The 20,528-nt window shown below is 41.6% G+C and overlaps 6 protein-coding genes across 14 annotated transcripts; 3 read left to right on the top strand and 3 right to left on the bottom strand.

Moving 5' to 3' along the window:
• Positions 1 to 65: 65 nt before the first annotated feature.
• LOC108150561 lies at positions 66 to 4,159 on the top strand. 2 transcript variants are annotated; one of them, XM_017278795.2, is made up of 6 exons: positions 66 to 242; positions 811 to 894; positions 956 to 1,381; positions 1,446 to 2,371; positions 2,438 to 3,710; positions 3,780 to 4,159. In XM_017278795.2, exons 2-6 carry the CDS (start codon positions 837 to 839, stop codon positions 3,875 to 3,877), a joined length of 2,781 nt encoding a protein of 926 aa, XP_017134284.1. In that variant the 5' UTR covers positions 66 to 242; positions 811 to 836; the 3' UTR covers positions 3,878 to 4,159. The 2 variants fall into 2 exon arrangements, with proteins under 2 accessions (XP_017134284.1, XP_041563797.1); XM_041707863.1 differs by lacking the exon at positions 66 to 242 and having other exon boundaries at positions 711 to 894.
• A 133-nt stretch (positions 4,160 to 4,292) lies between these two features.
• Positions 4,293 to 6,303, bottom strand: LOC108150564 (tRNA (cytosine(72)-C(5))-methyltransferase NSUN6). 2 transcript variants are annotated; one of them, XM_017278802.2, is made up of 3 exons: positions 6,205 to 6,303; positions 6,053 to 6,148; positions 4,293 to 5,956 (listed from the first exon to the last, which is right to left on the bottom strand). In XM_017278802.2, exons 2-3 carry the CDS (start codon positions 6,116 to 6,118, stop codon positions 4,715 to 4,717), a joined length of 1,308 nt encoding a protein of 435 aa, XP_017134291.1. In that variant the 5' UTR covers positions 6,119 to 6,148; positions 6,205 to 6,303; the 3' UTR covers positions 4,293 to 4,714. The 2 variants fall into 2 exon arrangements, with proteins under 2 accessions (XP_017134291.1, XP_017134292.1); XM_017278803.1 differs by lacking the exon at positions 6,205 to 6,303 and having other exon boundaries at positions 6,049 to 6,157.
• Positions 6,304 to 6,357: 54 nt separating this feature from the next.
• Positions 6,358 to 10,343, top strand: LOC108150565 (ADP-ribosylation factor 1). Of its 4 annotated transcripts, none has more exons than XM_017278808.2 (5): positions 6,358 to 6,374; positions 8,280 to 8,591; positions 8,660 to 8,769; positions 8,961 to 9,086; positions 9,216 to 10,343. In XM_017278808.2, the coding sequence occupies exons 2-5, from the start codon at positions 8,444 to 8,446 to the stop codon at positions 9,378 to 9,380; spliced, it is 549 nt and encodes a 182-aa protein (XP_017134297.1). In that variant the 5' UTR covers positions 6,358 to 6,374; positions 8,280 to 8,443; the 3' UTR covers positions 9,381 to 10,343. The 4 variants fall into 4 exon arrangements, with proteins under 4 accessions (XP_017134297.1, XP_017134294.1, XP_017134293.1 ...); XM_017278805.2 differs by lacking the exon at positions 6,358 to 6,374 and adding an exon at positions 6,393 to 6,506; XM_017278804.2 differs by lacking the exon at positions 6,358 to 6,374 and adding an exon at positions 6,865 to 6,985.
• LOC108150566 (ER membrane protein complex subunit 4) lies at positions 10,228 to 10,958 on the top strand. 2 transcript variants are annotated; one of them, XM_017278810.2, is made up of 3 exons: positions 10,228 to 10,343; positions 10,406 to 10,535; positions 10,587 to 10,958. In XM_017278810.2, the coding sequence occupies exons 1-3, from the start codon at positions 10,288 to 10,290 to the stop codon at positions 10,899 to 10,901; spliced, it is 501 nt and encodes a 166-aa protein (XP_017134299.1). In that variant the 5' UTR covers positions 10,228 to 10,287; the 3' UTR covers positions 10,902 to 10,958. The 2 variants fall into 2 exon arrangements, with proteins under 2 accessions (XP_017134299.1, XP_017134300.1); XM_017278811.2 differs by lacking the exon at positions 10,228 to 10,343 and having other exon boundaries at positions 10,467 to 10,534; positions 10,588 to 10,958.
• On the bottom strand, positions 10,899 to 13,241 carry LOC108150567. 3 transcript variants are annotated; one of them, XM_017278815.2, is made up of 4 exons: positions 12,956 to 13,241; positions 11,620 to 11,673; positions 11,479 to 11,561; positions 10,899 to 11,041 (listed from the first exon to the last, which is right to left on the bottom strand). In XM_017278815.2, exons 1-4 carry the CDS (start codon positions 12,968 to 12,970, stop codon positions 10,978 to 10,980), a joined length of 216 nt encoding a protein of 71 aa, XP_017134304.1. In that variant the 5' UTR covers positions 12,971 to 13,241; the 3' UTR covers positions 10,899 to 10,977. The 3 variants fall into 3 exon arrangements, with proteins under 3 accessions (XP_017134304.1, XP_017134303.1, XP_017134301.2); XM_017278814.2 differs by lacking the exon at positions 12,956 to 13,241 and adding an exon at positions 11,796 to 12,031; XM_017278812.2 differs by lacking the exons at positions 10,899 to 11,041; positions 12,956 to 13,241 and adding an exon at positions 11,796 to 11,969 and having other exon boundaries at positions 11,349 to 11,561.
• Positions 13,242 to 13,601: 360 nt separating this feature from the next.
• Positions 13,602 to 14,007, bottom strand: LOC108150568 (single-pass membrane and coiled-coil domain-containing protein 4 homolog). The gene has a single exon (XM_017278816.2). It carries the CDS (start codon positions 13,878 to 13,880, stop codon positions 13,704 to 13,706), a length of 177 nt encoding a protein of 58 aa, XP_017134305.1. The 5' UTR covers positions 13,881 to 14,007; the 3' UTR covers positions 13,602 to 13,703.
• Positions 14,008 to 20,528: the final 6,521 nt, after the last annotated feature.

The raw sequence follows: 20,528 nt of genomic DNA, 5'->3' as shown, positions 1-20,528 counted from the left end.
GCAAAGTGCACTTACAAAACAGAAGCGCATACAAAAGTCCGTCTATCCGAAATAAAATCATCACTGGACATTTTTCGTTCAGCCGAACCAATTCTGCATTTGGCATTCAGAGTTCGCGCGTACAATTGTGAACAGCAGCGGTGCTGCGCGTGTTGAAAATCGGGAATCAGTTAAATTAAAAGTTCCATTACCGTTAAAAAACTGTATTTAGTTTAATTCTGCAAACGAAATTGTTTATGAAGGTGTGTACTGAATTGAAGCAGCCAAACCGTTGTAATGACATTGTGGGAAAGTCGTGTTCCTTGTATGAAAGATTTTAGCGGGCAACATGAAATTGTATAGGTTATTTGAAGTATAATTTATCATTATGATTATCATATGCTAAAGGGTAGGATCCATCCGCCTTGTTAGTTTTCTTTTGTATTTAATCAGTTTTTGTCAAAAAGTTTTTAACTAAATATCTTAAAAATTTGCAAAATAATAAACGTGTACAAAATTTGTGATTTATTAAATGCTTCATCTAATTACTTTGTATATTTTTTTTGGCGCTTAACTGGTTTAACAATGTTATACAGTGTTATTTTTTGTTGCTCAAAGCGCCGCTTCATTTTGCCCATTGGTTAAACCCACCATACCGGGCACACACCGCAGACGGGGACAAGTTGCGTTGCCACCCGGTCCAAGTTTACGCAAACACACCACGGCACTGTACTTTTTCTTTGCCTGTTGGGCGGATTGAAAGCCAAGCAATAATAAAAAATTTGAACAATACTTGCATTACAAGTAAAGTATTTTAAATGTATTTCACAGAGGCTTGGGCGCTGGGGTCGTGAATAATGTTGGCACAGGAGATCGCACCCACGGAAATTGGCAAACACGCAAACATTATCAGAGGTGAGTGGCCGAGGAAGATTGGCAAACTTTGCAAATGTAAAACTTTATCTGTGCCCTGCAGCTGCCCAGGAGGAATTGGCAAACATGGACGTTCTCGTGTGCGGACGATGCCTGAGGGCCTACCACTTCGTGGAAGAGTTTCAGGGTCACAAAGAGGATGCCTGTGAGAAAGAGAACGCGAACCTGAAGGAGTCGCTTGACACTAAACCCACCATCTGGGCGTTCACTCTGTGGAAGGCTACGCAGCTGCACACGCGCAAGGACACCAACTCGGGGAGCTCATGGGCCCTGTACCAGCACTGGGTGAAGCTAGAAGACAGCGTCCGGGAGCCTTGGATCGTGGCTGGAAAGACCATACAGTCCTTCGGCAAGATTGCCCATGGACAGCTTCAGGACATGCCGGTGCGCATTACCAAGACGGTTGTGAATCCGAACAATAACAATACGTCCAACAGCAACAACAATACGAGCGTCTCCCCCACCAGAAGTAATTAAAAAAAAAACCAGAAAAAATTTAAAATTAGTATTAAACTTTGCACTTATATTGCCAGAATCCCCGGCCGGTAAACTTCCCACCTTGGCCAATCAGCTGAAAGACACGGAAAACGAAAGACCCAAGTCCAAGCCGGGCACGCCAACGCTTCCCTCAGTAGCCGCCGCCGGAACAGTCAAGCCCAACAACCGCATAGCCATTCGCATCGATGCCAAAACAGAGCAGCGTACCGAAGAACCAGTGGAAAAAATAGTGGCCAAGCGGTTCAACCCGCGCAGAAAAACCCACGAATATTTGGTAAAGTGGGTAGACCGCTCGCACCATGAAAACACCTGGGAGGTGATGGCCAATCTCGAGCGAGTTCCCTACTTCCTGCAGATGTTTGAGAAACAATTGGCGCGACAGAAGCTCACAAGAGAGAAGGGCCTGGACGCACTAAAACGCATGCAGCCGACCGGGTCGTCCTCGAAGACGGATACAGTCGCCCCACTTAGTCCGGTCCCGGCGCCTTCACAAGTATCGCCATCTTCTCGACCCTCACGCACTTCCAAAACCAAGGCCATGGACTCGTTTAAGCAGTGGGTCAATGAGACTGGCGGCGGGGATGGTTCTTCCTCGCCCTCCTCGGCTAACGAGGATGAATCTGCTACGGAACAAGAATGGCCACCATCGTCGGGTCCGGTCAAGCGCAAGCTTAACCACACAGACTCCAGTCTCGAGGGGACCGGGCTGAACGACTCTATGGACCTTGAGGACCTCGAAGAGGACCTGCCGTCGCACACCGTAAAGCGTCTAAAAAACGGAGGAAGCTCCGTGCAGTTGAATAAGCCACGGGTTCAGCCCACGGAAAAGCAGCAGACTAAAATCAATGGCAACTCGACCGTGTCCGTAACGGAGCAGAAGATGGGTGAGATTATCTACACGGAGGACAGCACCAGCTCGGGGATGTTTCGCAAACCCGAAATGCCGAACACTTTGCACCTGGTAAATAGTGAAAATTACATTTCTGTGCAGCGTTAATTTACTTGCTATCTTCATACTCCGTTTCAGAAAAAGGAGAAACCAGAGTGTCCCGTGCGGTATCTCGCGCGCTCTGAGATGTCCAGCAGCACGAGAGGTGTCTTTCGGGTTGAAAGTTCTGAAGCACCTTCTCCCGTTTCGCCAGCCGCCGCGCCACAACAGAAGGTCAGTTCCGCGCCCATTGGCGCAGGCGTAGCCAAGCGCCTGCCCGTGGCCCGACCTGCACACTCCGGCGCTAACTCCCCCATCACCGTGGGTCAACGACAACAGGTGCTGCGCACCCCCGGTCAGGGCCCCACAACAACAGCAATTCAGCGTCGACCTGTGGTGGGCGGCACACCACTGGCGCGGCAGAACCAGCAGCAGACGCCCGGCCGGGCTCACCCGGGCGGTCGAGTCCTAGCCCGCGCTGGTGTCGGAACGCCGCAGCAACGCCAACTTGCGCCGTCTTCGCAGGGCGGTAAGGTAGTGACGCCAGAGCAGAAGATTTTGCAACTTTCGAAATCGGGGGATTTGAAAGTTACGCGCAAAGTGGTCACCCGGGAAGAGATTTTGGCCCAGCGCGCTACTCAAGCCCGGCAGCAGCGACACGTGCAGGCTCAACAACAGTCATCCCAGATGCAGAAAATGACTCCTGGCCGGCAAAGGATAGCTCCAAAACCGACGCTCCAGCCAACCCCCCTGCAAATGGAGTTAGAGGAGGAAGTGCAGCAGCACCAGGCTCAGTTGTGTCCGATCACCGGCAAGCTTATCGGCCAGGAGGAAACCCAGTTGCAAATGGAGCAGGAGCAGCAGCAGGAACAACAGCGCGAGCAGTTGGAGGCCGCGGCACAGGCGCTTTTGGGCAGCGATCAACAAGTTCTTACCAACGAGGACGGCTCTGCTTTGTTGGTTCGGGGCGAGGACGGCACTGTCTACCAGGTGGCGGGAAAAAATGCGGAGGGTCAAACCATACTTGTTACCCAGGGTCCGGATGGAGAGCAGCAGTTCGCTTACGTGGCTGCCGCCGAGGGAGAAGACCAGGATGTTCTCTCTCTTGACCACGCAGTGGCAGAGGCCGTTCAAGCAGGAGAGCAGGTTGAGGCACATGGAGTCGCAGCAGCTTCAGCGGATGGCGAGCAGATTCTGGTGTCTATGACAGAGGAAGAACTGGCGCAGCATCAGGTGCTTCAACAAGCAGAAGCAACGGTCGCAGGCACCGGAACACCGCCCACGGCCCAGATCCATATCACGACTTCCGATAGCGATGGCACGGAAGCCCAGATCCCGGCCGAGGTGGTGCAGGCAGATTTGCCTTCACCGGGTAAGTTGTGATGATATACGTTTTAAAATCGAGTCTATAAATATCGTATTTTTTTGTTTATTTGTTTAGGAGGTACCCGTCGTGTCGTTTTATTGCTACAGGATGGCACCTTCATGATGACTGAGATGCACGAAGAACAGTTCAAGACGCTTAACATCCCGACGTAAAATCATGTTTATAGTCTTCAAACATAGATTTAGACGTAGATCATAAGCGATAATATTGAAAAGACCTGTCGTTGCTAGGTTTCTCCCACCTTCAGTTCCGTTAAGCCCTAGCCATTCCCACACTGTACACCACATGGGCCGCGACTGCCAGTGGTTTTAAGACTATTATATTTTGAAAGCATGCCGGGAATTGTAGATTACAAGCTGTTCCTTTGCCCAAACTTAATATTGCGTCAGGAAAGGCAGCAAAGGACGACAAAATAAATTACGCGAATACATAAACTATAACATTATTTTATCGCGGGAAGGCTTTATCTCCGCCTATACAAACAACCTTGAGGTATGTCCATATATTGCGCAATCAATAGTTTTGGTTGTTTTCGATCATTTTGTTTACCATATATACACCCCCATCAAGGATTGCGAAAAACAATGGACTGCCTTTTAATTTACAACTCTTAGAAATTAAAGACAAGACTTTAGTAACTCTATGTCGTAGAATTTGTATCCGAAAATCTGCAAATTCTGAATTAAAATACAAAAACAGGCTTAGATGTAAGTAAACTTACGATAGATACCAATTGTAAATTATTTAAGTAATTTTAACCTAGAAAACTAAAACAGATCAGCTCGTTAATACATTACGAACGTATAAAATCTGGGACTCTTTGAATGCTAATGTAAACGTAGAATTTGTCATTTTCGTTTTATTACTTCAGCAACCGAAGCTCAATCCGTATTTCCGCTAATTAGCTTAAATAAAGAGCAACAACAAAGAAAAATTACGAAATAACGAGCACAATAAACAAAACATTTCAGTGAAATTTTATGAATTCATCAATCTTTCTGAAACTTGGCAATGAAGAATCCCACCGTGTCTGCACTAGCACCGCTAGGTCCAAAGCGCTGCAACAGCCTCGACTTGGTTGCATCCAAATCGGGAAGCGTGAATCCTGGACCGCCCCAGCGGGGCGTGGCATCCAACAGGTGTAAATCGGGAAACTTTCTCAGCGCCCAGGCCACTATGCACTCGCACTCCGCCTCGGTGACGGTGCACGTGCTGTATACGAGGATGCCTCCGGGGCGCAGGAGCTGCACTGCCTGCCCAAAAAGCCGTCGCTGGATGTTGGGATAGGATTGCAGAACTTTGACCTGCTTTACGCTGCAAGACAGCAGTGGTCGGTTGCCCAAGCCACTGCAGGGGGCGTCCAGCAGAATGCGATCGAAGCTGGCGCTGGGAAAGGGAGGGCCAGTGACTGTTTCATTGTGAGCAGCGGCCACTGCCTTAGTGGAATCAAACACATGAGTCGTAATGCTCTTGTAGTGCTCCAGTTTGGGTAGCATGCTGCGCACGCGACTTTTGGAGTTGTCCAGAGCCACCACGGACCCTTGGTCGCCCATTAGCTCGGCTATGTGGCTCGTCTTGTTTCCGGGGGCAGCGCACATGTCCAGGACGCGTTCGCCGGGCTGCGGATCGAGGACGCGCACGCACACAATGGAGGGTAGGTTCTGAAGCAATGCGTCTTTGCTGCTCAGGTCCCCCAGCGAGGGCACTCCGCTGACGTTGGACTGCATTTCCACGGCAACTCCAGTAGCTGGTTCGTGGGAGTCGTTGAACAACTGGTATCGCTGCATCAATACCTTGCCCGTGCCCAGGAAGATCTTCTCTGAACTTTCATAGCGGGTTACCGAACCGCGCTTGCATTTTCCACTCAGATCGGCGTAAACGCTGACCGATTCCTGGAGCTGAGTGTTGGATTCCATGGCGAGGACGCCGGGGGCGTATATGTGAGCACCTCGCAGCAGGGCGGCTCCGCAACTGGTGTCTACTATGATCTCCTTGAGTGAGGGATCGGCAGAGACCTCTGGAAACTGTGTGACTAGCGGTTCAATGCACAGCATCTCGGGCAGGTTCGGCAACCCATAAATCTTTGGAGACTTCGGGCCGTAGCGAGCCTCAAGTTTATGTTCCAACTTCTCACGGAAGGCTTCAACGGAAATGCGGTGAGTGTTGACCCGGTACGTGGTGACTTTTGGTGTCAGGCACAGCCATTCCAGCAGTGGAGCAAGTGCAGCCGACTTGACATATAAGGGAATCAACAGTTTAACATATTTGAATGCCAGTGTTGGCTAACAAGTTAATTGATGTGCGCACATTGCGAGTGCCTTACCTACATTCACTTTCAGGATCTCGCCCTCCAGCAGGGGACTACCCAAAAACGGAGATTTCGGATAAAACATAAGTACAGTGGATCTGAATGTCTTTTAAGCCTGTTAAAATCACCTGGTTAGTAAACGTTATCGATTTCGATTTGGTGTAGGAATACTTTTCGATTATTTCAAAGCGATGGGAACTCTGCCGGCGGTGGTGGAGAGGAGACGTGGCAGCATTTCCCCGTGTTTTCACCACGACACAGTACTGTATTGCCATTCCTCTCTAGCACATGGCCCGACGAGCACTGCGCTGCGCTCATCTCTATCGGCAACGTTTTGGTTGGTGAGTTTGCAGTTTTTCAACGGCAAGTGTATTCTCGGTCGAGTTTTATTTTGCTCTGTGATTTTAGACATTTCCAAGCTGAAGTTTTTAAAATTTCCGCTCCAATACGAGTGCATTTGATTCAAGTAGTTGGTGCGTATTTGTTTTCAGTCGAAATCAGAGGTTGTATGAAAATGAAGTAATACCATTGCTGTATTTAAGAACTTCCGCAAATGTGCAGGATGTCGGTGTGTTCGTATTGGTGTGGGTTATAGACTACTGACGCAGCGATTGCAGCTGTGGGGAGTAGTGGAAGTAATAGTATTGGAAGGCGTTCGAATTTATCGTTGGCACTTTGTTTATTGCATTTGAGGATTAGGAAGAAGTGGATAGCCTTTTACAACAACAATAACTAATGTGCCTGAAATTGGACATAAAAAATATATTGTAGTTGTGCATTTCTCGAGTTCGGCCCACTTAAAACAGTGTCTTGTGTTCATCGCCTATCGGACGAGTATGCTATCGATAAATTTCTTCCCATTATCTTTCTCTTCGCAATTCGGTGTGTGGTGTGTTTGGCAGCAGAGAAAATTCAATCAAAGAAAAATCCACGAAAGAAGCCTGATTAAGCGGTAAATTAACGTATAAAGCGATCCTAAACAAATCACGTTATAGTTGATCGATTTTCCTGCAATTCGGAACGAGAAGTTGTTCTTTTCGAGAAAACAAGGGACGGCGCCGTCGCATTTCACCAACCTAGAAGAAAAAAGCGTACGTCACACACACAGACGCATTTAACCACGTATAAGGTTCAAATTTGCCCGATCCGAATCCAAAAAGGGCTTTATCGAGAAGGTAGCGTACCTGGCCAGGCTTGTAGAGTGGTCATCATCGCAGTGTGACGTCGTCGACTTGTGCTCCGTTTGGAGCTTGAATAAGAGGCATCGGGCAGGGCTTGGCGCAGTTGGCAACCCTGGCTCCTGCGTGTGTGTGTGTGAGAGCTGAGTGTCGGTGTGTTAGTGGGTTCGCCCCGCTTCCCACAGCTTAAAATTAAAAGCTGCTACGTGTAGTTTTCGATTTCGGTTTCTTCCAGCCCAACTATCGTCAGCTGGCTGGCATTAGCATCTTCTCCAGAGCGTAGGGCGTTTTTATTTGCGCATTATCGGGGCTGGCACCAAAACTTCTAGAGATTTTAGTTGACTTGTAGATGCGTTTTAAAGCTACTTCAAAGTTGTAAATATTACCGTATGTTTCGTTGGCAACGCTTCGATTTTTGTGTGTGCGGGGGCTGAACGGGCATACATCCTGGGTTCCACGATTAAAGCAATAATTGGTTTGCGTATTCCAGGCTGCTAGATGGCAGCGATGACTCACCGAAGAGTTTGGCAATCACCCCCTCCGCCCCACAAACTTTGCTTAAAACTGCACATTACCTGGCCAAAGGCCTTATCATTTACACACTTTTCAAACCGCACGTTTCTTGAAAACGCTGGGTAAAGTGTGAAAGTGGTGTCGGAAGTTGGGAGGGAGGCCACAGAGCACCGTCATCGTTCTCTACTACAAATCGATATCTTATCAGCGGCAACCGCTAGAGAGCCACACAACTGTGTTCCTATACATCCTTATTTTAGCGTTATTAATAAGTGAGCAATTAATTATATAAACAACTTTCGTGGGACTGACACACTTCCAAAAAAAACAAACAGCTTTATTTAAAAAAAACGAAGCGAAATTTCGTTAGCGATTCGCTTAGCCTCTTCCGGTTTATTATTATGACTCAACACGTCAGAGCGATCGGGTAAAACAAAGCCCCACACAACATCACAAAACCATTGCTTCCACCGTCGTGCAAGCCGGCCCGAAATCTTCTGGCTTGCCATAAATAATTTCCGAAAATAATTCTCGGTTCGATCGGTCTCTTTGCAGATTCCTCCAGTTCAAGCACACAAGTCCGCAGTTTGCATATTCTGATCGGTATTGCAACTCGGATTTGAACTTGTCATAATTCCAGCCAGCAAGCAGCGAGAAGACCAACCAGAGACCCAACTTCCTACGACTAATTCCGAGCATCAGAAAGACAAACAGCAGTCATGGGAAATGTGTTCGCGAACCTGTTTAAAGGCCTCTTCGGCAAAAAGGAAATGAGAATATTGATGGTCGGTTTGGATGCCGCTGGTAAAACCACAATTCTGTACAAACTCAAACTAGGCGAAATTGTTACAACGATACCTACCATTGGTGAGTTTCTGGGGCCCCTTTTAAATGCCTATTTTCCGTGTCTAATATTTTCCTATTTTTGTTCCTAGGTTTCAATGTGGAGACTGTAGAATACAAGAATATTAGCTTTACGGTGTGGGATGTGGGCGGCCAAGATAAAATTCGTCCCCTGTGGAGGCACTACTTCCAGAATACACAAGTAAGTGTGATTTCAACCGAAACCCAGATTCCAGGCGATCCTAGATGATGTTAACAACTTGTAATGAATCATGCTGTGATTATTCAAAGTTTATTTTGTTTCAAGACGGGACTGATGTTTTATTAGAGATCCTAGAGTTTGTCGACCCGAGGACCGCCATTTGAGTAATTTTGGCATCTGGTTTCTTTCAGGGTCTTATCTTCGTCGTAGACAGCAACGACAGAGAGCGTATCGGGGAGGCGAGAGAGGAGTTGATGCGCATGCTAGCGGAGGACGAGCTGAGGGATGCTGTTTTACTAATATTCGCCAACAAACAGGTACGTTCCGTCATAAGTATATAAGTATGGCCTTTATTGGCATTTGCTCTTGGTTTAATTTCGCAATTGGAGTTGCCCTTAAGTTGTAATACTTCTAATGCACATCACTTTTCTATAAAATAATTGTAGGATCTGCCAAATGCAATGAACGCGGCCGAAATCACCGACAAGCTCGGCTTGCACTCACTCAGAAATCGCAACTGGTACATCCAGGCGACGTGTGCAACCAGTGGCGATGGGCTCTACGAGGGACTCGACTGGCTGTCTAACCAATTGAAGAACGCTAATCGCTAATTAAACATACTACAACTAAAGCAACAATATGAATAAAACTAACTCTGATTTCAAACAAGCCGAAGCAGTAAACCAGCAACAAAAACCACAAGCGGCTCAAGAACATCAAACAGAAGGTAACCGGTGGAAATCGACATCAGAAGGAATTATCACAAAAAACAGCAGCGGCAAAAACACCAACAACAAGAGCAGCAGATCTTCGCATAATCTAATGGGCTCCACCTGGCCGTATTTCCAAACAAGAAACTGAATTGTTTATTGAATTGCAAAAACATAACCTTTCAAGCAGCATATAAAAAACGCTATAATTTAATTTAAATTCTTATACATAATTATTGGATGTTTAAAAGCAAAAAACGAGTAAAAGAGAACCCCAACCAATCACAAGAGAAAGGAAAACTATAGTATATGGTAAAAATGTCTTTTTTAAGTTATTTTTGTCCTCTCCCTCCCCCTCATCAATATATATTTCTTATTAATTTTATAAATATAAAAGTAATAATAATGAGAAAAAACTGTAATTGTAATTGCTCTTTAAAAATACAACAAAAACCATTTTAATTTTTAACTCTTTCGTTTCTTGTCGCTTGGCCATGCAAAATCCATAGAAACTCACGCATATACATAAGACCATATTAAAAAGGAAAGTACTACTTAAAAGGTAATTCGAAATAAAATTTAAATATAAATGAAAACACCTGCTATGCTAAAGATTTTTTCAACGAGTTTTAAAAAAGTCCGCGTCTATCGATAACAAAACGCCAGTTCACGACAATGGCCTATCGAAATTTGTCAGCACTGTCCGGAATTCAACGTTTGCCAACACTAGTTGACCAATTGGTGTTAAGACTGAAAATTTTCATTTAATTCCATAATTAAGAGATATTAAATAAAATAAATACGCAGCATGTCCACCAAGCAAAATTCGAAGAAGTTCAAGTGGGCGCTGGACTTTAACGTGAGGTAATATTGGATGTCTTGCAAATTCGGCCATCTTTTCACCCCACTAATGCTTGCCTCTGCAGCAAAAATGCTGATATTCCCTCGCCGCTGGGCTACAATCCTTCTGCCCTGGTAAACCAAAGTGAGGTGGTTCGAGACCAGCGTCTGGTTATTAAGAAATCCTGGGACCTCGCCCTGGGACCTCTGAAGAACGTGAGTACTACCCCCATTAAGTCGCACGGCTAACCTTTGGATTTCCCGCAGATACCCATGAACCTCTTCATCATGTACATGTCCGGCAACTCGATCTCCATTTTCCCCATCATGATGGTCGGCATGATGCTGATTCGACCCATCAAGGCCATCTTTACCACACAGGTGACCTCGAAGATGGCCGAGGGCGCGCAGGGAACTGGTCAGCGTATTGTCTACTTCCTGGGCAACTTGGCCAACGTGGCTCTGGCCCTCTACAAGTGCCACAGCATGGGACTGCTGCCCACCCACGCCTCTGACTGGTTGGCCTTTGTGCAGCCCCAAACGCGCCTGGAATATTACGGCGGAGGAGTCTCTTTCGTCTAGTTTTATACATGTAACATCGCTTTATTTGATCAAAGATAAATTTGTTTAAACTAAAAACGTGGACTTAGTGCAGCAGTCAGTCGTCCAGTGTCTTCTTGGCCTCCCTTTTAATGTCGTCTACTAATTTCTCGCCGGCCGATCTGTGAAAAGAAATGTAGCATTTGCTTTTAGTTTTAAACGTATTCTAGCACAATTTTAGGATACTGTCGAAAAAAGTCTTCATTCTTCAGGGATACATTTAAATGACGTTTGCTTCCAAAGCTAGCTAGCTTAAATTATAAGTTGTAGCCACTTTTGATTATTTTCAATACTTTAAATATTTCTTGCATCGATATGCTTTAGTTGTCCATTTAAAAATGAGATTTGTCCCTTTGGGAAAAGTAAGTTTCAATTTCTGCGTTTGGAATTCTTAGTGCAATAATGCATCTACAATAAAACGCAAAAAAATTACAGGTTAAATTGATTTGGTGATGAACTTTTATACAAACAGATTTACAAAAGGGCGATCAACGGATATATTCAAATTTAGTGACGGTTAGGTTGGGGTTCCCATGTACAAAACTACCAAGGCCATTACTTGTTCTTGCTTTGGTCCACGAGTTCCTTCACTTTTTCGTTGAGACGCTGAACCAATTTTTGGGGATCATCTACTCGAGGAACCTTAACAGACATAGAAGGGTTAGAAGATTCAGTTTAAAATATAGAGCAGAGTGCTTACCTCATAGTTTTGCGAAACATAGATGCCAGTATAAACCCCGGCGCCAAAGGTCAACTGAAAGAAATAAAGAAAGAAAGATAAATGTAAAAGCAGGTGGTACAGTAAGGTCTCCATTATAGTGGTTCGAAGAGAGGCTGTGGAGTCGCCAGCTCCGGAAGTGGACATCGCATGCTGACCGTGGAGAAGCCGAGCACTCTCTTGAAGGTCCAAAAACGTTTCTTGGGGCAGCACGGTAGTGGCTCCTGGATTTCCGGTGGGCAGCGGGTACTTGTGGAGCGGCTTTGCCCGCCACTCTTGAGCCTAATCACTTGTACCCCAAGTCCGAGCAGTTTCATTTCGGTTTCAAGTTTAATATTAACGATCAATTTTGAGAGGTTCGTGCGGCTTTTTAAAGAATCTGGGTTTGTATTCCTGAGCTGTTCGAGTGGAAGTCGACATAGTTCCCAAGGACAAGCTGATTGTTTTCTTTGGTTGATATTAGAGTTGGTGGCCCTTATATAACCTTGAATCCTACATCAGCACATCCGAACGAACAGTTTTGTTAGCGAGTTTCTCTGGTCAGTCAGCTCTCACAATGGGCAAAGACCAGACAAAAGCGGGCAAAAATGTTAATTATGAAATCCGTGCTGAATTACCCATAAGCTAATTGCATCTTTATTTATTTATTTAAAGCTAACGTATAGTTAAAACTAAAATCTAAATAAAGAGCATTCCGCTCGTTTAAGGTGGCATAATTAAATTAATTTAAGAGAATAATTTGAACAATTTAAATTTTATGAATGAGTTTTGTTTATGTAAGGAAAGTAATCATTTATGTTGATGCTGGTATGGTTTGCTAAAATGGTAACAGGTAAGAAACATATTTTTGAACATAGTTTGCACTGCATGAATAAAAAAAGTGCATTTTGTGTTTTTTCACTTACATTGTTAAGCTAAGTTGGAGTCAATTAAATACATTTAAAATACTTTCTATAAAGGAGATTAATTATATAAGAAGGTATATCGCAAATAATACTTAATAAATCTGTTTCTTTGGGTCTCGTGAAGTAAGGATTTTTGCCACCTTTTGGGAAATGATAACTTTTTAGCTTTGTCTGACAATATAGAAAATGTTTCCTTTTAATTCAATGATTTTGTAAAAAAAAATAAAATTGTTTCCACTACATAACCCATTTCGACCACTGTGCCGCGGCGCGTCATCGCCGTAAAAAGCAGACCAACAACAATTGACTTTGCATATTTTACAGAATAATTAATATGAATACATATGTTGGGGAGTTATTTAAGCTCACAGGTGTAAGCTGAATCAAGGAAACTTGGTTTGCGGGGAACTTACCAAAAACTTCAGCATTGTCGAGTAGTTAAAAGCGCCTTTGTCGCCCGCACCCGCCAGTGTGAGAGTTTAACCAAAAGTGAGAAAGTGCAAAAGAAACGTCAAAACGGCGCGAGAGAGAGCGCGCTGCTTCAGCTGTACTGTGAGAGGAAGAGTGTGACAGCAGCTGACTGGCTCACTGTGATTAGATAATCGGGTTGACACTGATAGCGCTTCTGCAGTTAACTGCCTTTAAGCACAGAACTTTAACTGTGTTTATATACTTCAAAAGCTGTGATTACCGTCCGCGTCAGTGATCACTTCGAAACGGACAAAAAATAGAGGCAGCGCGAGGACAAGCGAAAATGTTAAGCGATCAACGACGTGGCCACTATCTTTACCAAAACATTAATTTAGCCACCTTTGCCAGGGTTTTTATTTTTATTGTATCATTTTAAGTTTGCCGCCATCGCTTTTGTTGTTTTCCAACACTGCCAGCATCTGAGACCAAATACAGTAAAACTCAAAGAATCAAACTTCCCCAACATTCATTTTTCAGACACTAACCTTCCTTAAAAGGCTAACGCTGTTTCTACATATATACAAACTGTTATGTTTTGTCGGTTGGTGGTTCATGTTATCGCACTTCGAAGGCAAATCAAAAAACAGCTTTGACGGACGAATTGAGATTTAATTTTACTCTTAAAACATGTGTGTAAAAAACGAATCTATTGCACTCTTCATTAAAGGTTATGACTTAGACTACATTAAACTAGGACAGGACCGCCGGACGGGTTTTCAGGTAGACGAACAGTATCAGGAAGACCGCTAGAACGCCCACCGCCGGCAGCACCACGGTCCGGATTTTGGCCTGGGTCTCCAGGTTGTCCAACTTGCGCTCCTTCTTCTGCTTGCGCGTCTCCTTCACCTTTCCCTTCAGCTGGCGCATCCTAATATATTTTAATTATTTGTTATTAATTCCTTAATGGCGCTGGTGACGTGTGTGATTCCGCGGAGTGCTTGTGCGTGGAACAGCAAAACAGAGAGCGATGTGCTGGCTCTTTCTGACGCTCAACAAGTAGTTTCTGGTATTTTGCTCAGCTTTTGTCAGTCTACAATGCTGGCAGTGTCTGCTGTGCAGTGTTGAACAGCTCCTGACGTTCAGTGCTGCCAACTCGAAAATGTAAAGCGCGCGATTTAAATAGAGTTTTCATTCTCGGGAAGTGGTTATGCTACTAACCCAACCGACTGCCAGATGTTCTTTTGCCAGGACTCAAACTTAAAACTTTAAAGTTGAAGATTACAAATTATATGATTTATAATACTATGAATTTGTATTAAATTGAAAAAAGTATGGCAAACCGTCAGCCTGCGAAATCAAAACAAAGGGGAAACTAATATTTTATTTCTTCTGGTACATATAAGATGATTTTCAATTTTGTTGTAACAAATCAGTAAGTAACGGTAATCTTATAGTCAGGACTTGTCTTATTAATGTAAATTAGGTATGATTTTAAAGGGGAGATCTGCTTGCCAATCCTAAATATTTTCCTTTCATGTAAACTCAAAAAATTATCCGTCTTCCTTACTAAGAAATTCGGTTACGCTCGTTACGCTCGAATTTTCTTTGAGTGCATTGCGGCGTAGGACTTAGGGCGTTCTAAGCCCAAGTGTGGGCCAGCTTTTGTTACCGTCTTTAAGCATGCGCCATCCACACGAGTGTGCACAAGCCTAACCCATATTTTCCATTAATTAGCCTGCCCCGTTAAGCCCTTTAACTGTGCCCTGTGGGCCGCAGACACCAGATATGGCAGCAACTGTTGCACCTTCACCTTTAAATACGATTTCGAAAATGTTTGAGCAGTTCCAAACGCTCTCAGGGGTCAGGTCTCTGCCGCTGCCGACTGGTCGGTCACTGCTTAGGCTTCTGTCGCGATTTCACTTTGCACGTTCTAGCTGTTGGGCACAAGACGAAGCAGTAATATAGCAGCAGACTTAAAATACCATCGTCCTTGATACTTCTGACACATTACACCTTGGGCTAGAAAATTCCTTTCTAATTTGAAGGGCATTTTTCTAAATCTTAAATTGAGCTATGAATTTTTTTTTTAACAAAATACGATTTGGAAAGAGGTAGTTTAAAAATAACACCTTATATTCAAGTCAACACAAGGGATTTCTGCAACACAAGGAGTATTCTGGTCTATAAGCCTGAATTTTAGGCATATTCTCAAGTATGATAAAAAAAGAAAACATTTTTAATATATAGGGTTTTTTATAGGTTTTTATTAAAATTTAAAGAATAATAAAGAAAAAAAAAAAACTGAATATTCGCCGAGATACAGGCCTGGGGAGTGTGGTCTTGAAATAAAATCGCTGCGTCCTTGTAGAAATCAAACTAATTCTTCATTGGAAAAGATGACGTTATCGGGTTGACCACTTTCAAAAAAAAAAATTTTAAATAACAAAACTATTTGACTTGAAAGCAAAAAATGTTTTTTAACCAATTCTTTCCAACTTTTTGAATATTTTAAAAATACTTATAATCAAAAATATAATAAAAATAGAGAGTTGTATATAATAGATATACTTGTATACCAAATTTCAAAGGAATCGGTTCAGTAGAAGAAAAATCTTTTAAGGATCTAAGCCAAACGTATAAACTTCAAAATTTCTAGACCAGAATATTCCATTTAGATAACTTTTCAAGAATTCAGAAAATATTTTGTATTTCTTAAATATGAAAAATTTTATTTTAATGAAATTTGTTAAGTCAACACTGAAATAAAAATTGCAATGAATTTTCGAAAATCGCCCGTGATTTAAAACGCGATGGAATCAAGAAATTTTATTTTTGATTCTAAGGAAACTCGCCATTTAAAATCAATTTGGTAAGGTTGAACAAGAAGAAGCATGTCGATTTTTTCTCGATTTTTATACCCCCGCAGTGGGGTAATGTCGATTTTTTTATAAGTTTTTCTATGAAGAAGAAATGGTTCTTTTTTTTTTAATTTTTAAGAGTTTGAATCATTAGAAACTATAAAAACTAGAAAAAACTTGCAGAGCAAGTTTATTTTAAAACGGAGCCGCGCCCAATGAACCGCCCAAAAATTGTGAAAGTATCTACTGTCACTGTGAGACATGTTAGGTCTAGGGGTTCAATGTGTGTGTGTTTCGGTCATATCTATCGGTCGACAACAACAATTTTTAAAATCGTGCTAATATTTGAGAAGTTGTAAGGTTTTGAAGTTATCTGCCGTCGCTCTGCCGCGCCTCTGCCGCTGCTCGCCCAAAGTTCGGTCGCTGCGCTGGCGGTAATAGCTGCAGCAGGTGCACAGTAAAAATTAATCAAGTTTATTGCACTCAATTTGAGACTATTCGTACTCCAAAAAATTCAAGACCAAAAATTCTCAGTTTGAGTTCAATTTTCTCAGTTTGAATAAAAATTTTTAAGAAGTATCTTTTTGTCAAAATGAGAATCCACTAAAACAAACCTGCCAAAAATATAACAAACATTTTCTTACAACTGTGTTGTTTGTTTTACATATCTATGTATGTAATTTGTAATTTAAAAACGAGCGTTAGTTGACTCATAATTAATTGTTATATTATTATTTTACGTGTTAAATGAAATCATTTTACTTACGAAATACTTTTATGAGAATCTCGACTGCCTCGACTGAGAATTGAATATGGGACCATACGCGCTCTAGATGTAAGCCTTAACCACGCGTCCACGCACATTCTAACTAAACAGCTGCATAAATAAGCATTATGCTCGAAAAACTAAAAAACAAATCTATACAATTCGATGTGAACTCAGAACCTCTCTCACTTTGCCTCATTATTAGAAAATTTAGCTAAGAACTAAAGTCCTGCAAGAGTAAACTTTTAAGTTAGAACTTAAAGTTTACTTAAAATGATCACTCACTTCAACTTGAAAAAAAAAAAATTCAAGTCGAGTAAGCCAAGTACTTAAAACGAGATCCGAGTTGAAAAAATGTTTTCAGGTCACTCCCAACACTTGGAATTTGTAAAGTGAACTCTATGATTTATAAGACATCTGAGCACCTTCAATTTCCTTTTTACAGACGTCACGAATTATCGTGAGAAAAAAATTCTTTGATGGATCGCGAAATCTTAAGAGAAATGTATGGTGATATTGACTCCTTAGAATTGGTAAGCCGCTTAACTTTTAAAGTGCCTTTTAGACCAACCCGCAACTACCATCCTCTTAACTTGCCAAAAAGTACCTCACATTTTTTCTACAATAATAAAGCAAAACACAGTAAAAAGGCAGAAAACTGTCGTAAGCTTTGCCCGTTCGCGACTGCTTAACTATCGATAGAAACAATTTTCTAAAGCAACGTTTACACTGGGGTTGATTTTCTAGTCTATCAAGTTTTGGGCACAGGAAACTAGTGATGAGTAAGTTTAAGTTGAGTTTTCCTCATTTTCAGGTATATCATAAGATGATTTTTTATTTTTGAGCTTTCGTTTGCATATTGTGGGTCTATCATTACTATCCAGTCAAAAACAAAAAAACGTAGTCATTAGGCGTATTCACCAGAAAAACATGATCACTGATCACTGATGGATTTATATCGATAGTTGTGATGAACGCGGGTGAATTCTTTCATCATAAACAGCAAAAAAGGAGCCGAAAAATACAACGCTACCTTTTCTTGATACATAATATCTGATAGCCTATATCGATGGTGTAAATTTAGATAATAATAGACCAAAACTGGGAGCACTTCGATAGTATGTCATACATCCTGCAGTCGTTCAACGAATTGGATGGTAGCGTTGTGGACAGCATAAGTTATTAAAATTTATGAAAATATGGAAACTAAAACTGGAGATGAATCGATAGATAGCCATTCTACTTCATTTACCAATCATTCTGTAATGGAGCAATCGGGTCATCCAAAGGAAATGCGTCGGATGAATGGGACCGACCGACAAACTAAAAGTTATGAAGACATTGGCCAACGATTCTAAAAATTTTAAAATAAAATATTTAAGTATTTAGAACGGCAGCAAAAAATACATAAATAATGAATAAACTGGTTAAATGTTTTTATCGAGAGTTTCCATTTATAAAATTTCCATTCCATTCCCTATTTGAATGTGTGCTACTTCCTGCCAGATGTCTTTAACCCGCAGTTGTGGGCAATGCTAAAATTGTGAAGGATGCAGCAAAAGGCAATTATTTGCGAAGTGTTTCTGATGTCGTTATCCAAACCTTTTCCGATCCTTCGAAATCGAACCTTAATGTGGTCAAAAGCGTTCTCTACCACCCTCCTGACCCTACAAAGGTGGTAGTTGAAAACTCTCTTCTTAGGAATTGCTTCCACAGAAACAGGTTTTATCACATTTTTAAAAAATTAAAATGCTGGTTGTTTAAAACTAATATTGGGACTTACACTCCTTGTAATGCAGATTGCATCAATTTCTTGTTAAGGTTTGACTTCCCAAAAATTATTATGGCCCCGTCCGGGGCTTCCTAAACTTATATAGGAGAATCTGTAACTGTTTGCATATGAATTATTAAATAAATATATTTTTAAACAGAACCAGAAACTTCATACCGAAAGTCTACGGTTGAGTACCACCCCTTGTAGTTTCGTTAATCCTCTACATCCTTAGATCTCGGTCGGAAATCGGAGTGACATCCATCTTAATTTAAATGCTTTACAGATTACCAATTCTTATATCTTTCAAATATTCTTGCCCTACCCATAGCTCCAAGGCATTGGGTAAAAAAAATGCCTTTAAATCCCTTTACTGTTTTCATGATCTTCTTCTGTGTCAGAAAGTCAGCTGGTAAGTAATCGCCTGCAAGTTCGGTATAACCTCACGGAAAAATTCGAATATTGTTCGGTATTCCGCAGAGGATCCAAGTGCACACAATGCGATTTGCTTCTCGCCTCTCTAAAGGAATTGAGAGACGAAAAGGAATGTATTTTTTCCAGAGATTTGGAAGCCGTTCAATTAAAATGTTAAACGCACTTCTATTCAATCGGAAATTTTCCTTGAAAAAATCGTCTGAATTTTTTTGGACACCTTCTTCCAAAAAGATCGAAATCGTGGCTAACAAGTTTTTAACATCCCCGCGAGATCTACTATTTGTATCATTGTTAACTTTTGTTGTTTCAATGCTGATAAAGGGGTTTCTTCATTTTATCCATTCATTATACCCTTGCAGAGGGTATTATAATTTCAGTCAGAAGTTTGCAACGCAGCGAAGGAGACATCCTTGACCCTATAAAGTATATATATTCTTGATCAGCATCACTAGCACAGTCGATCTAGTCATGTCCGTCTGTCCGTCCGTCTGTCCGTCAGTTTCTACGCAAACTAGTCTTTCAGTTTTAAAGCTATTTGCGTGAAACTTTCCCAAAAGTTGTCTTTCTATTGCAGGTAGTACATAAGTACATAAGGAACGAGTCGGATCGGACGACTATAGCATAAAGCTCTAATAGGAACAATCAAAAAAAAAAAAAAATTATAACTTTGCTGTTTATACCCTTGCAGAGGGTATTATAATTTCAGTAAGAAGTTCGCAACGCAGTGAAGGAGATATCTCCGACCCTTTAAAGTATATATATTCTTGATCAGCATCACTAGGCGAGTCGATCTAGCCATGTCCGTCTGTCCGTCCGTCTGTCCGTCCGTTTCTACGCAAACTAGTCTCTCAGTTTTAAAGCTATCTGCATGAAACTTTCCCAAAAGTTGTCTTTCTATTGCAGGTAGTATATAAGTCGGAACGAGCCGGATCAGACGACAATAGCATATAGCTCCCATAGGAACAATCGAAAAAATAAATTTAAAAAAAAATTATAACTTTGCTGCTTTTTAATTTTTTTTTAGTTCTTCGACATATAGTAATGGTTAAATATTTCAGAATTACGGTTTAAATTTCATCAAAATCGGACGACTATATCATATAGCTCCCATAGGAACAATCGGAAAAATAAATAGAAAAAAATTATAACTTTGCTGTTTTTAAATTTTTCTATTAGTTCTTCGACATATAGTAATGGTTAAATATTTCAGAATTACGTTTTAAATTTCAAAATCGGACGAGTAACTATATAATATTTGAGATGCAAATCATCATAGCTTCAATGTTTTTAAACATATACGCAAGTAAATCATAATATTAATGTTTTAAAAAATATTTAATTTTTGCAATAGCTGCAAGGGTATATGAATTTCGGCTTGCCGAAGTTTGCTTTCTTTCTTGTTTTTAATTTTTTCATCGACATATAGTAATGGTTAAATATTTCAGAATTACGGTTTAAATTTCATCGAAATCATATAGTTCCCATAGGAAAAATCGGAAAAAAATACAAAAAAATGATAACTTTGCTGCTTTTTTAATTTTTTTTTAAGTTTTTCGACATATAGTAATGGTTAAATATTTTGTAGTTATGGTTAAATTTTCATCAAAATCGGACGACTCTATCATATAGCTCCCATAGAAATAATAAAAATATATAAAATAACTATCTAATCATTCAGCTGCAAATCTTCATAGCTTCAGTGTTTTTAAATATAAACGCAAGTCAATCATAATTTTAATGTTTTC

The sequence above is a fragment of the Drosophila elegans genome, unplaced genomic scaffold (assembly GCF_018152505.1).
Source record: "Drosophila elegans isolate 14027-0461.03 unplaced genomic scaffold, ASM1815250v1 contig_208, whole genome shotgun sequence".
Classification (NCBI taxonomy): domain Eukaryota; kingdom Metazoa; phylum Arthropoda; class Insecta; order Diptera; family Drosophilidae; genus Drosophila; species Drosophila elegans.
The sequence above is the reverse complement of the archived record's forward strand: the minus strand, read 5'-3'. Positions and strand labels throughout refer to the sequence as shown.

Excerpts from the sequence above, each read along its gene's own strand:
- LOC108150566 (XM_017278810.2), top strand. The coding sequence starts at position 10,288 with ATGTCCACCAAGCAAAATTCGAAGAAGTTCAAGTGGGCGCTGGACTTT. Across the intron at positions 10,344-10,405 it reads GCGCTGGACTTTAACGTGAG|CAAAAATGCTGATATTCCCT; the intron begins GTAATATTGGAT and ends TTGCCTCTGCAG. Across the intron at positions 10,536-10,586 it reads CCCTGGGACCTCTGAAGAAC|ATACCCATGAACCTCTTCAT; the intron begins GTGAGTACTACC and ends GATTTCCCGCAG.
- LOC108150561 (XM_017278795.2), top strand. The coding sequence starts at position 837 with ATGTTGGCACAGGAGATCGCACCCACGGAAATTGGCAAACACGCAAAC. Across the intron at positions 1,382-1,445 it reads GAGCGTCTCCCCCACCAGAA|AATCCCCGGCCGGTAAACTT; the intron begins GTAATTAAAAAA and ends TTATATTGCCAG. Across the intron at positions 3,711-3,779 it reads GGCAGATTTGCCTTCACCGG|GAGGTACCCGTCGTGTCGTT; the intron begins GTAAGTTGTGAT and ends TTATTTGTTTAG.
- LOC108150565 (XM_017278808.2), top strand. The coding sequence starts at position 8,444 with ATGGGAAATGTGTTCGCGAACCTGTTTAAAGGCCTCTTCGGCAAAAAG. Across the intron at positions 8,770-8,960 it reads ACTACTTCCAGAATACACAA|GGTCTTATCTTCGTCGTAGA; the intron begins GTAAGTGTGATT and ends GGTTTCTTTCAG. Across the intron at positions 9,087-9,215 it reads TAATATTCGCCAACAAACAG|GATCTGCCAAATGCAATGAA; the intron begins GTACGTTCCGTC and ends AAATAATTGTAG.
- LOC108150564 (XM_017278802.2), bottom strand. The coding sequence starts at position 6,118 with ATGTTTTATCCGAAATCTCCGTTTTTGGGTAGTCCCCTGCTGGAGGGC. Across the intron at positions 5,957-6,052 it reads GCGAGATCCTGAAAGTGAAT|TCGGCTGCACTTGCTCCACT; the intron begins GTAGGTAAGGCA and ends TTATATGTCAAG.
- LOC108150567 (XM_017278814.2), bottom strand. The coding sequence starts at position 11,954 with ATGAAACTGCTCGGACTTGGGGTACAAGTGATTAGGCTCAAGAGTGGC. Across the intron at positions 11,562-11,619 it reads ATGTTTCGCAAAACTATGAG|GTTCCTCGAGTAGATGATCC; the intron begins GTAAGCACTCTG and ends ATGTCTGTTAAG. Across the intron at positions 11,042-11,478 it reads GTGGACCAAAGCAAGAACAA|ATCGGCCGGCGAGAAATTAG; the intron begins GTAATGGCCTTG and ends TTCTTTTCACAG.
- LOC108150568 (XM_017278816.2), bottom strand. The coding sequence starts at position 13,880 with ATGCGCCAGCTGAAGGGAAAGGTGAAGGAGACGCGCAAGCAGAAGAAG.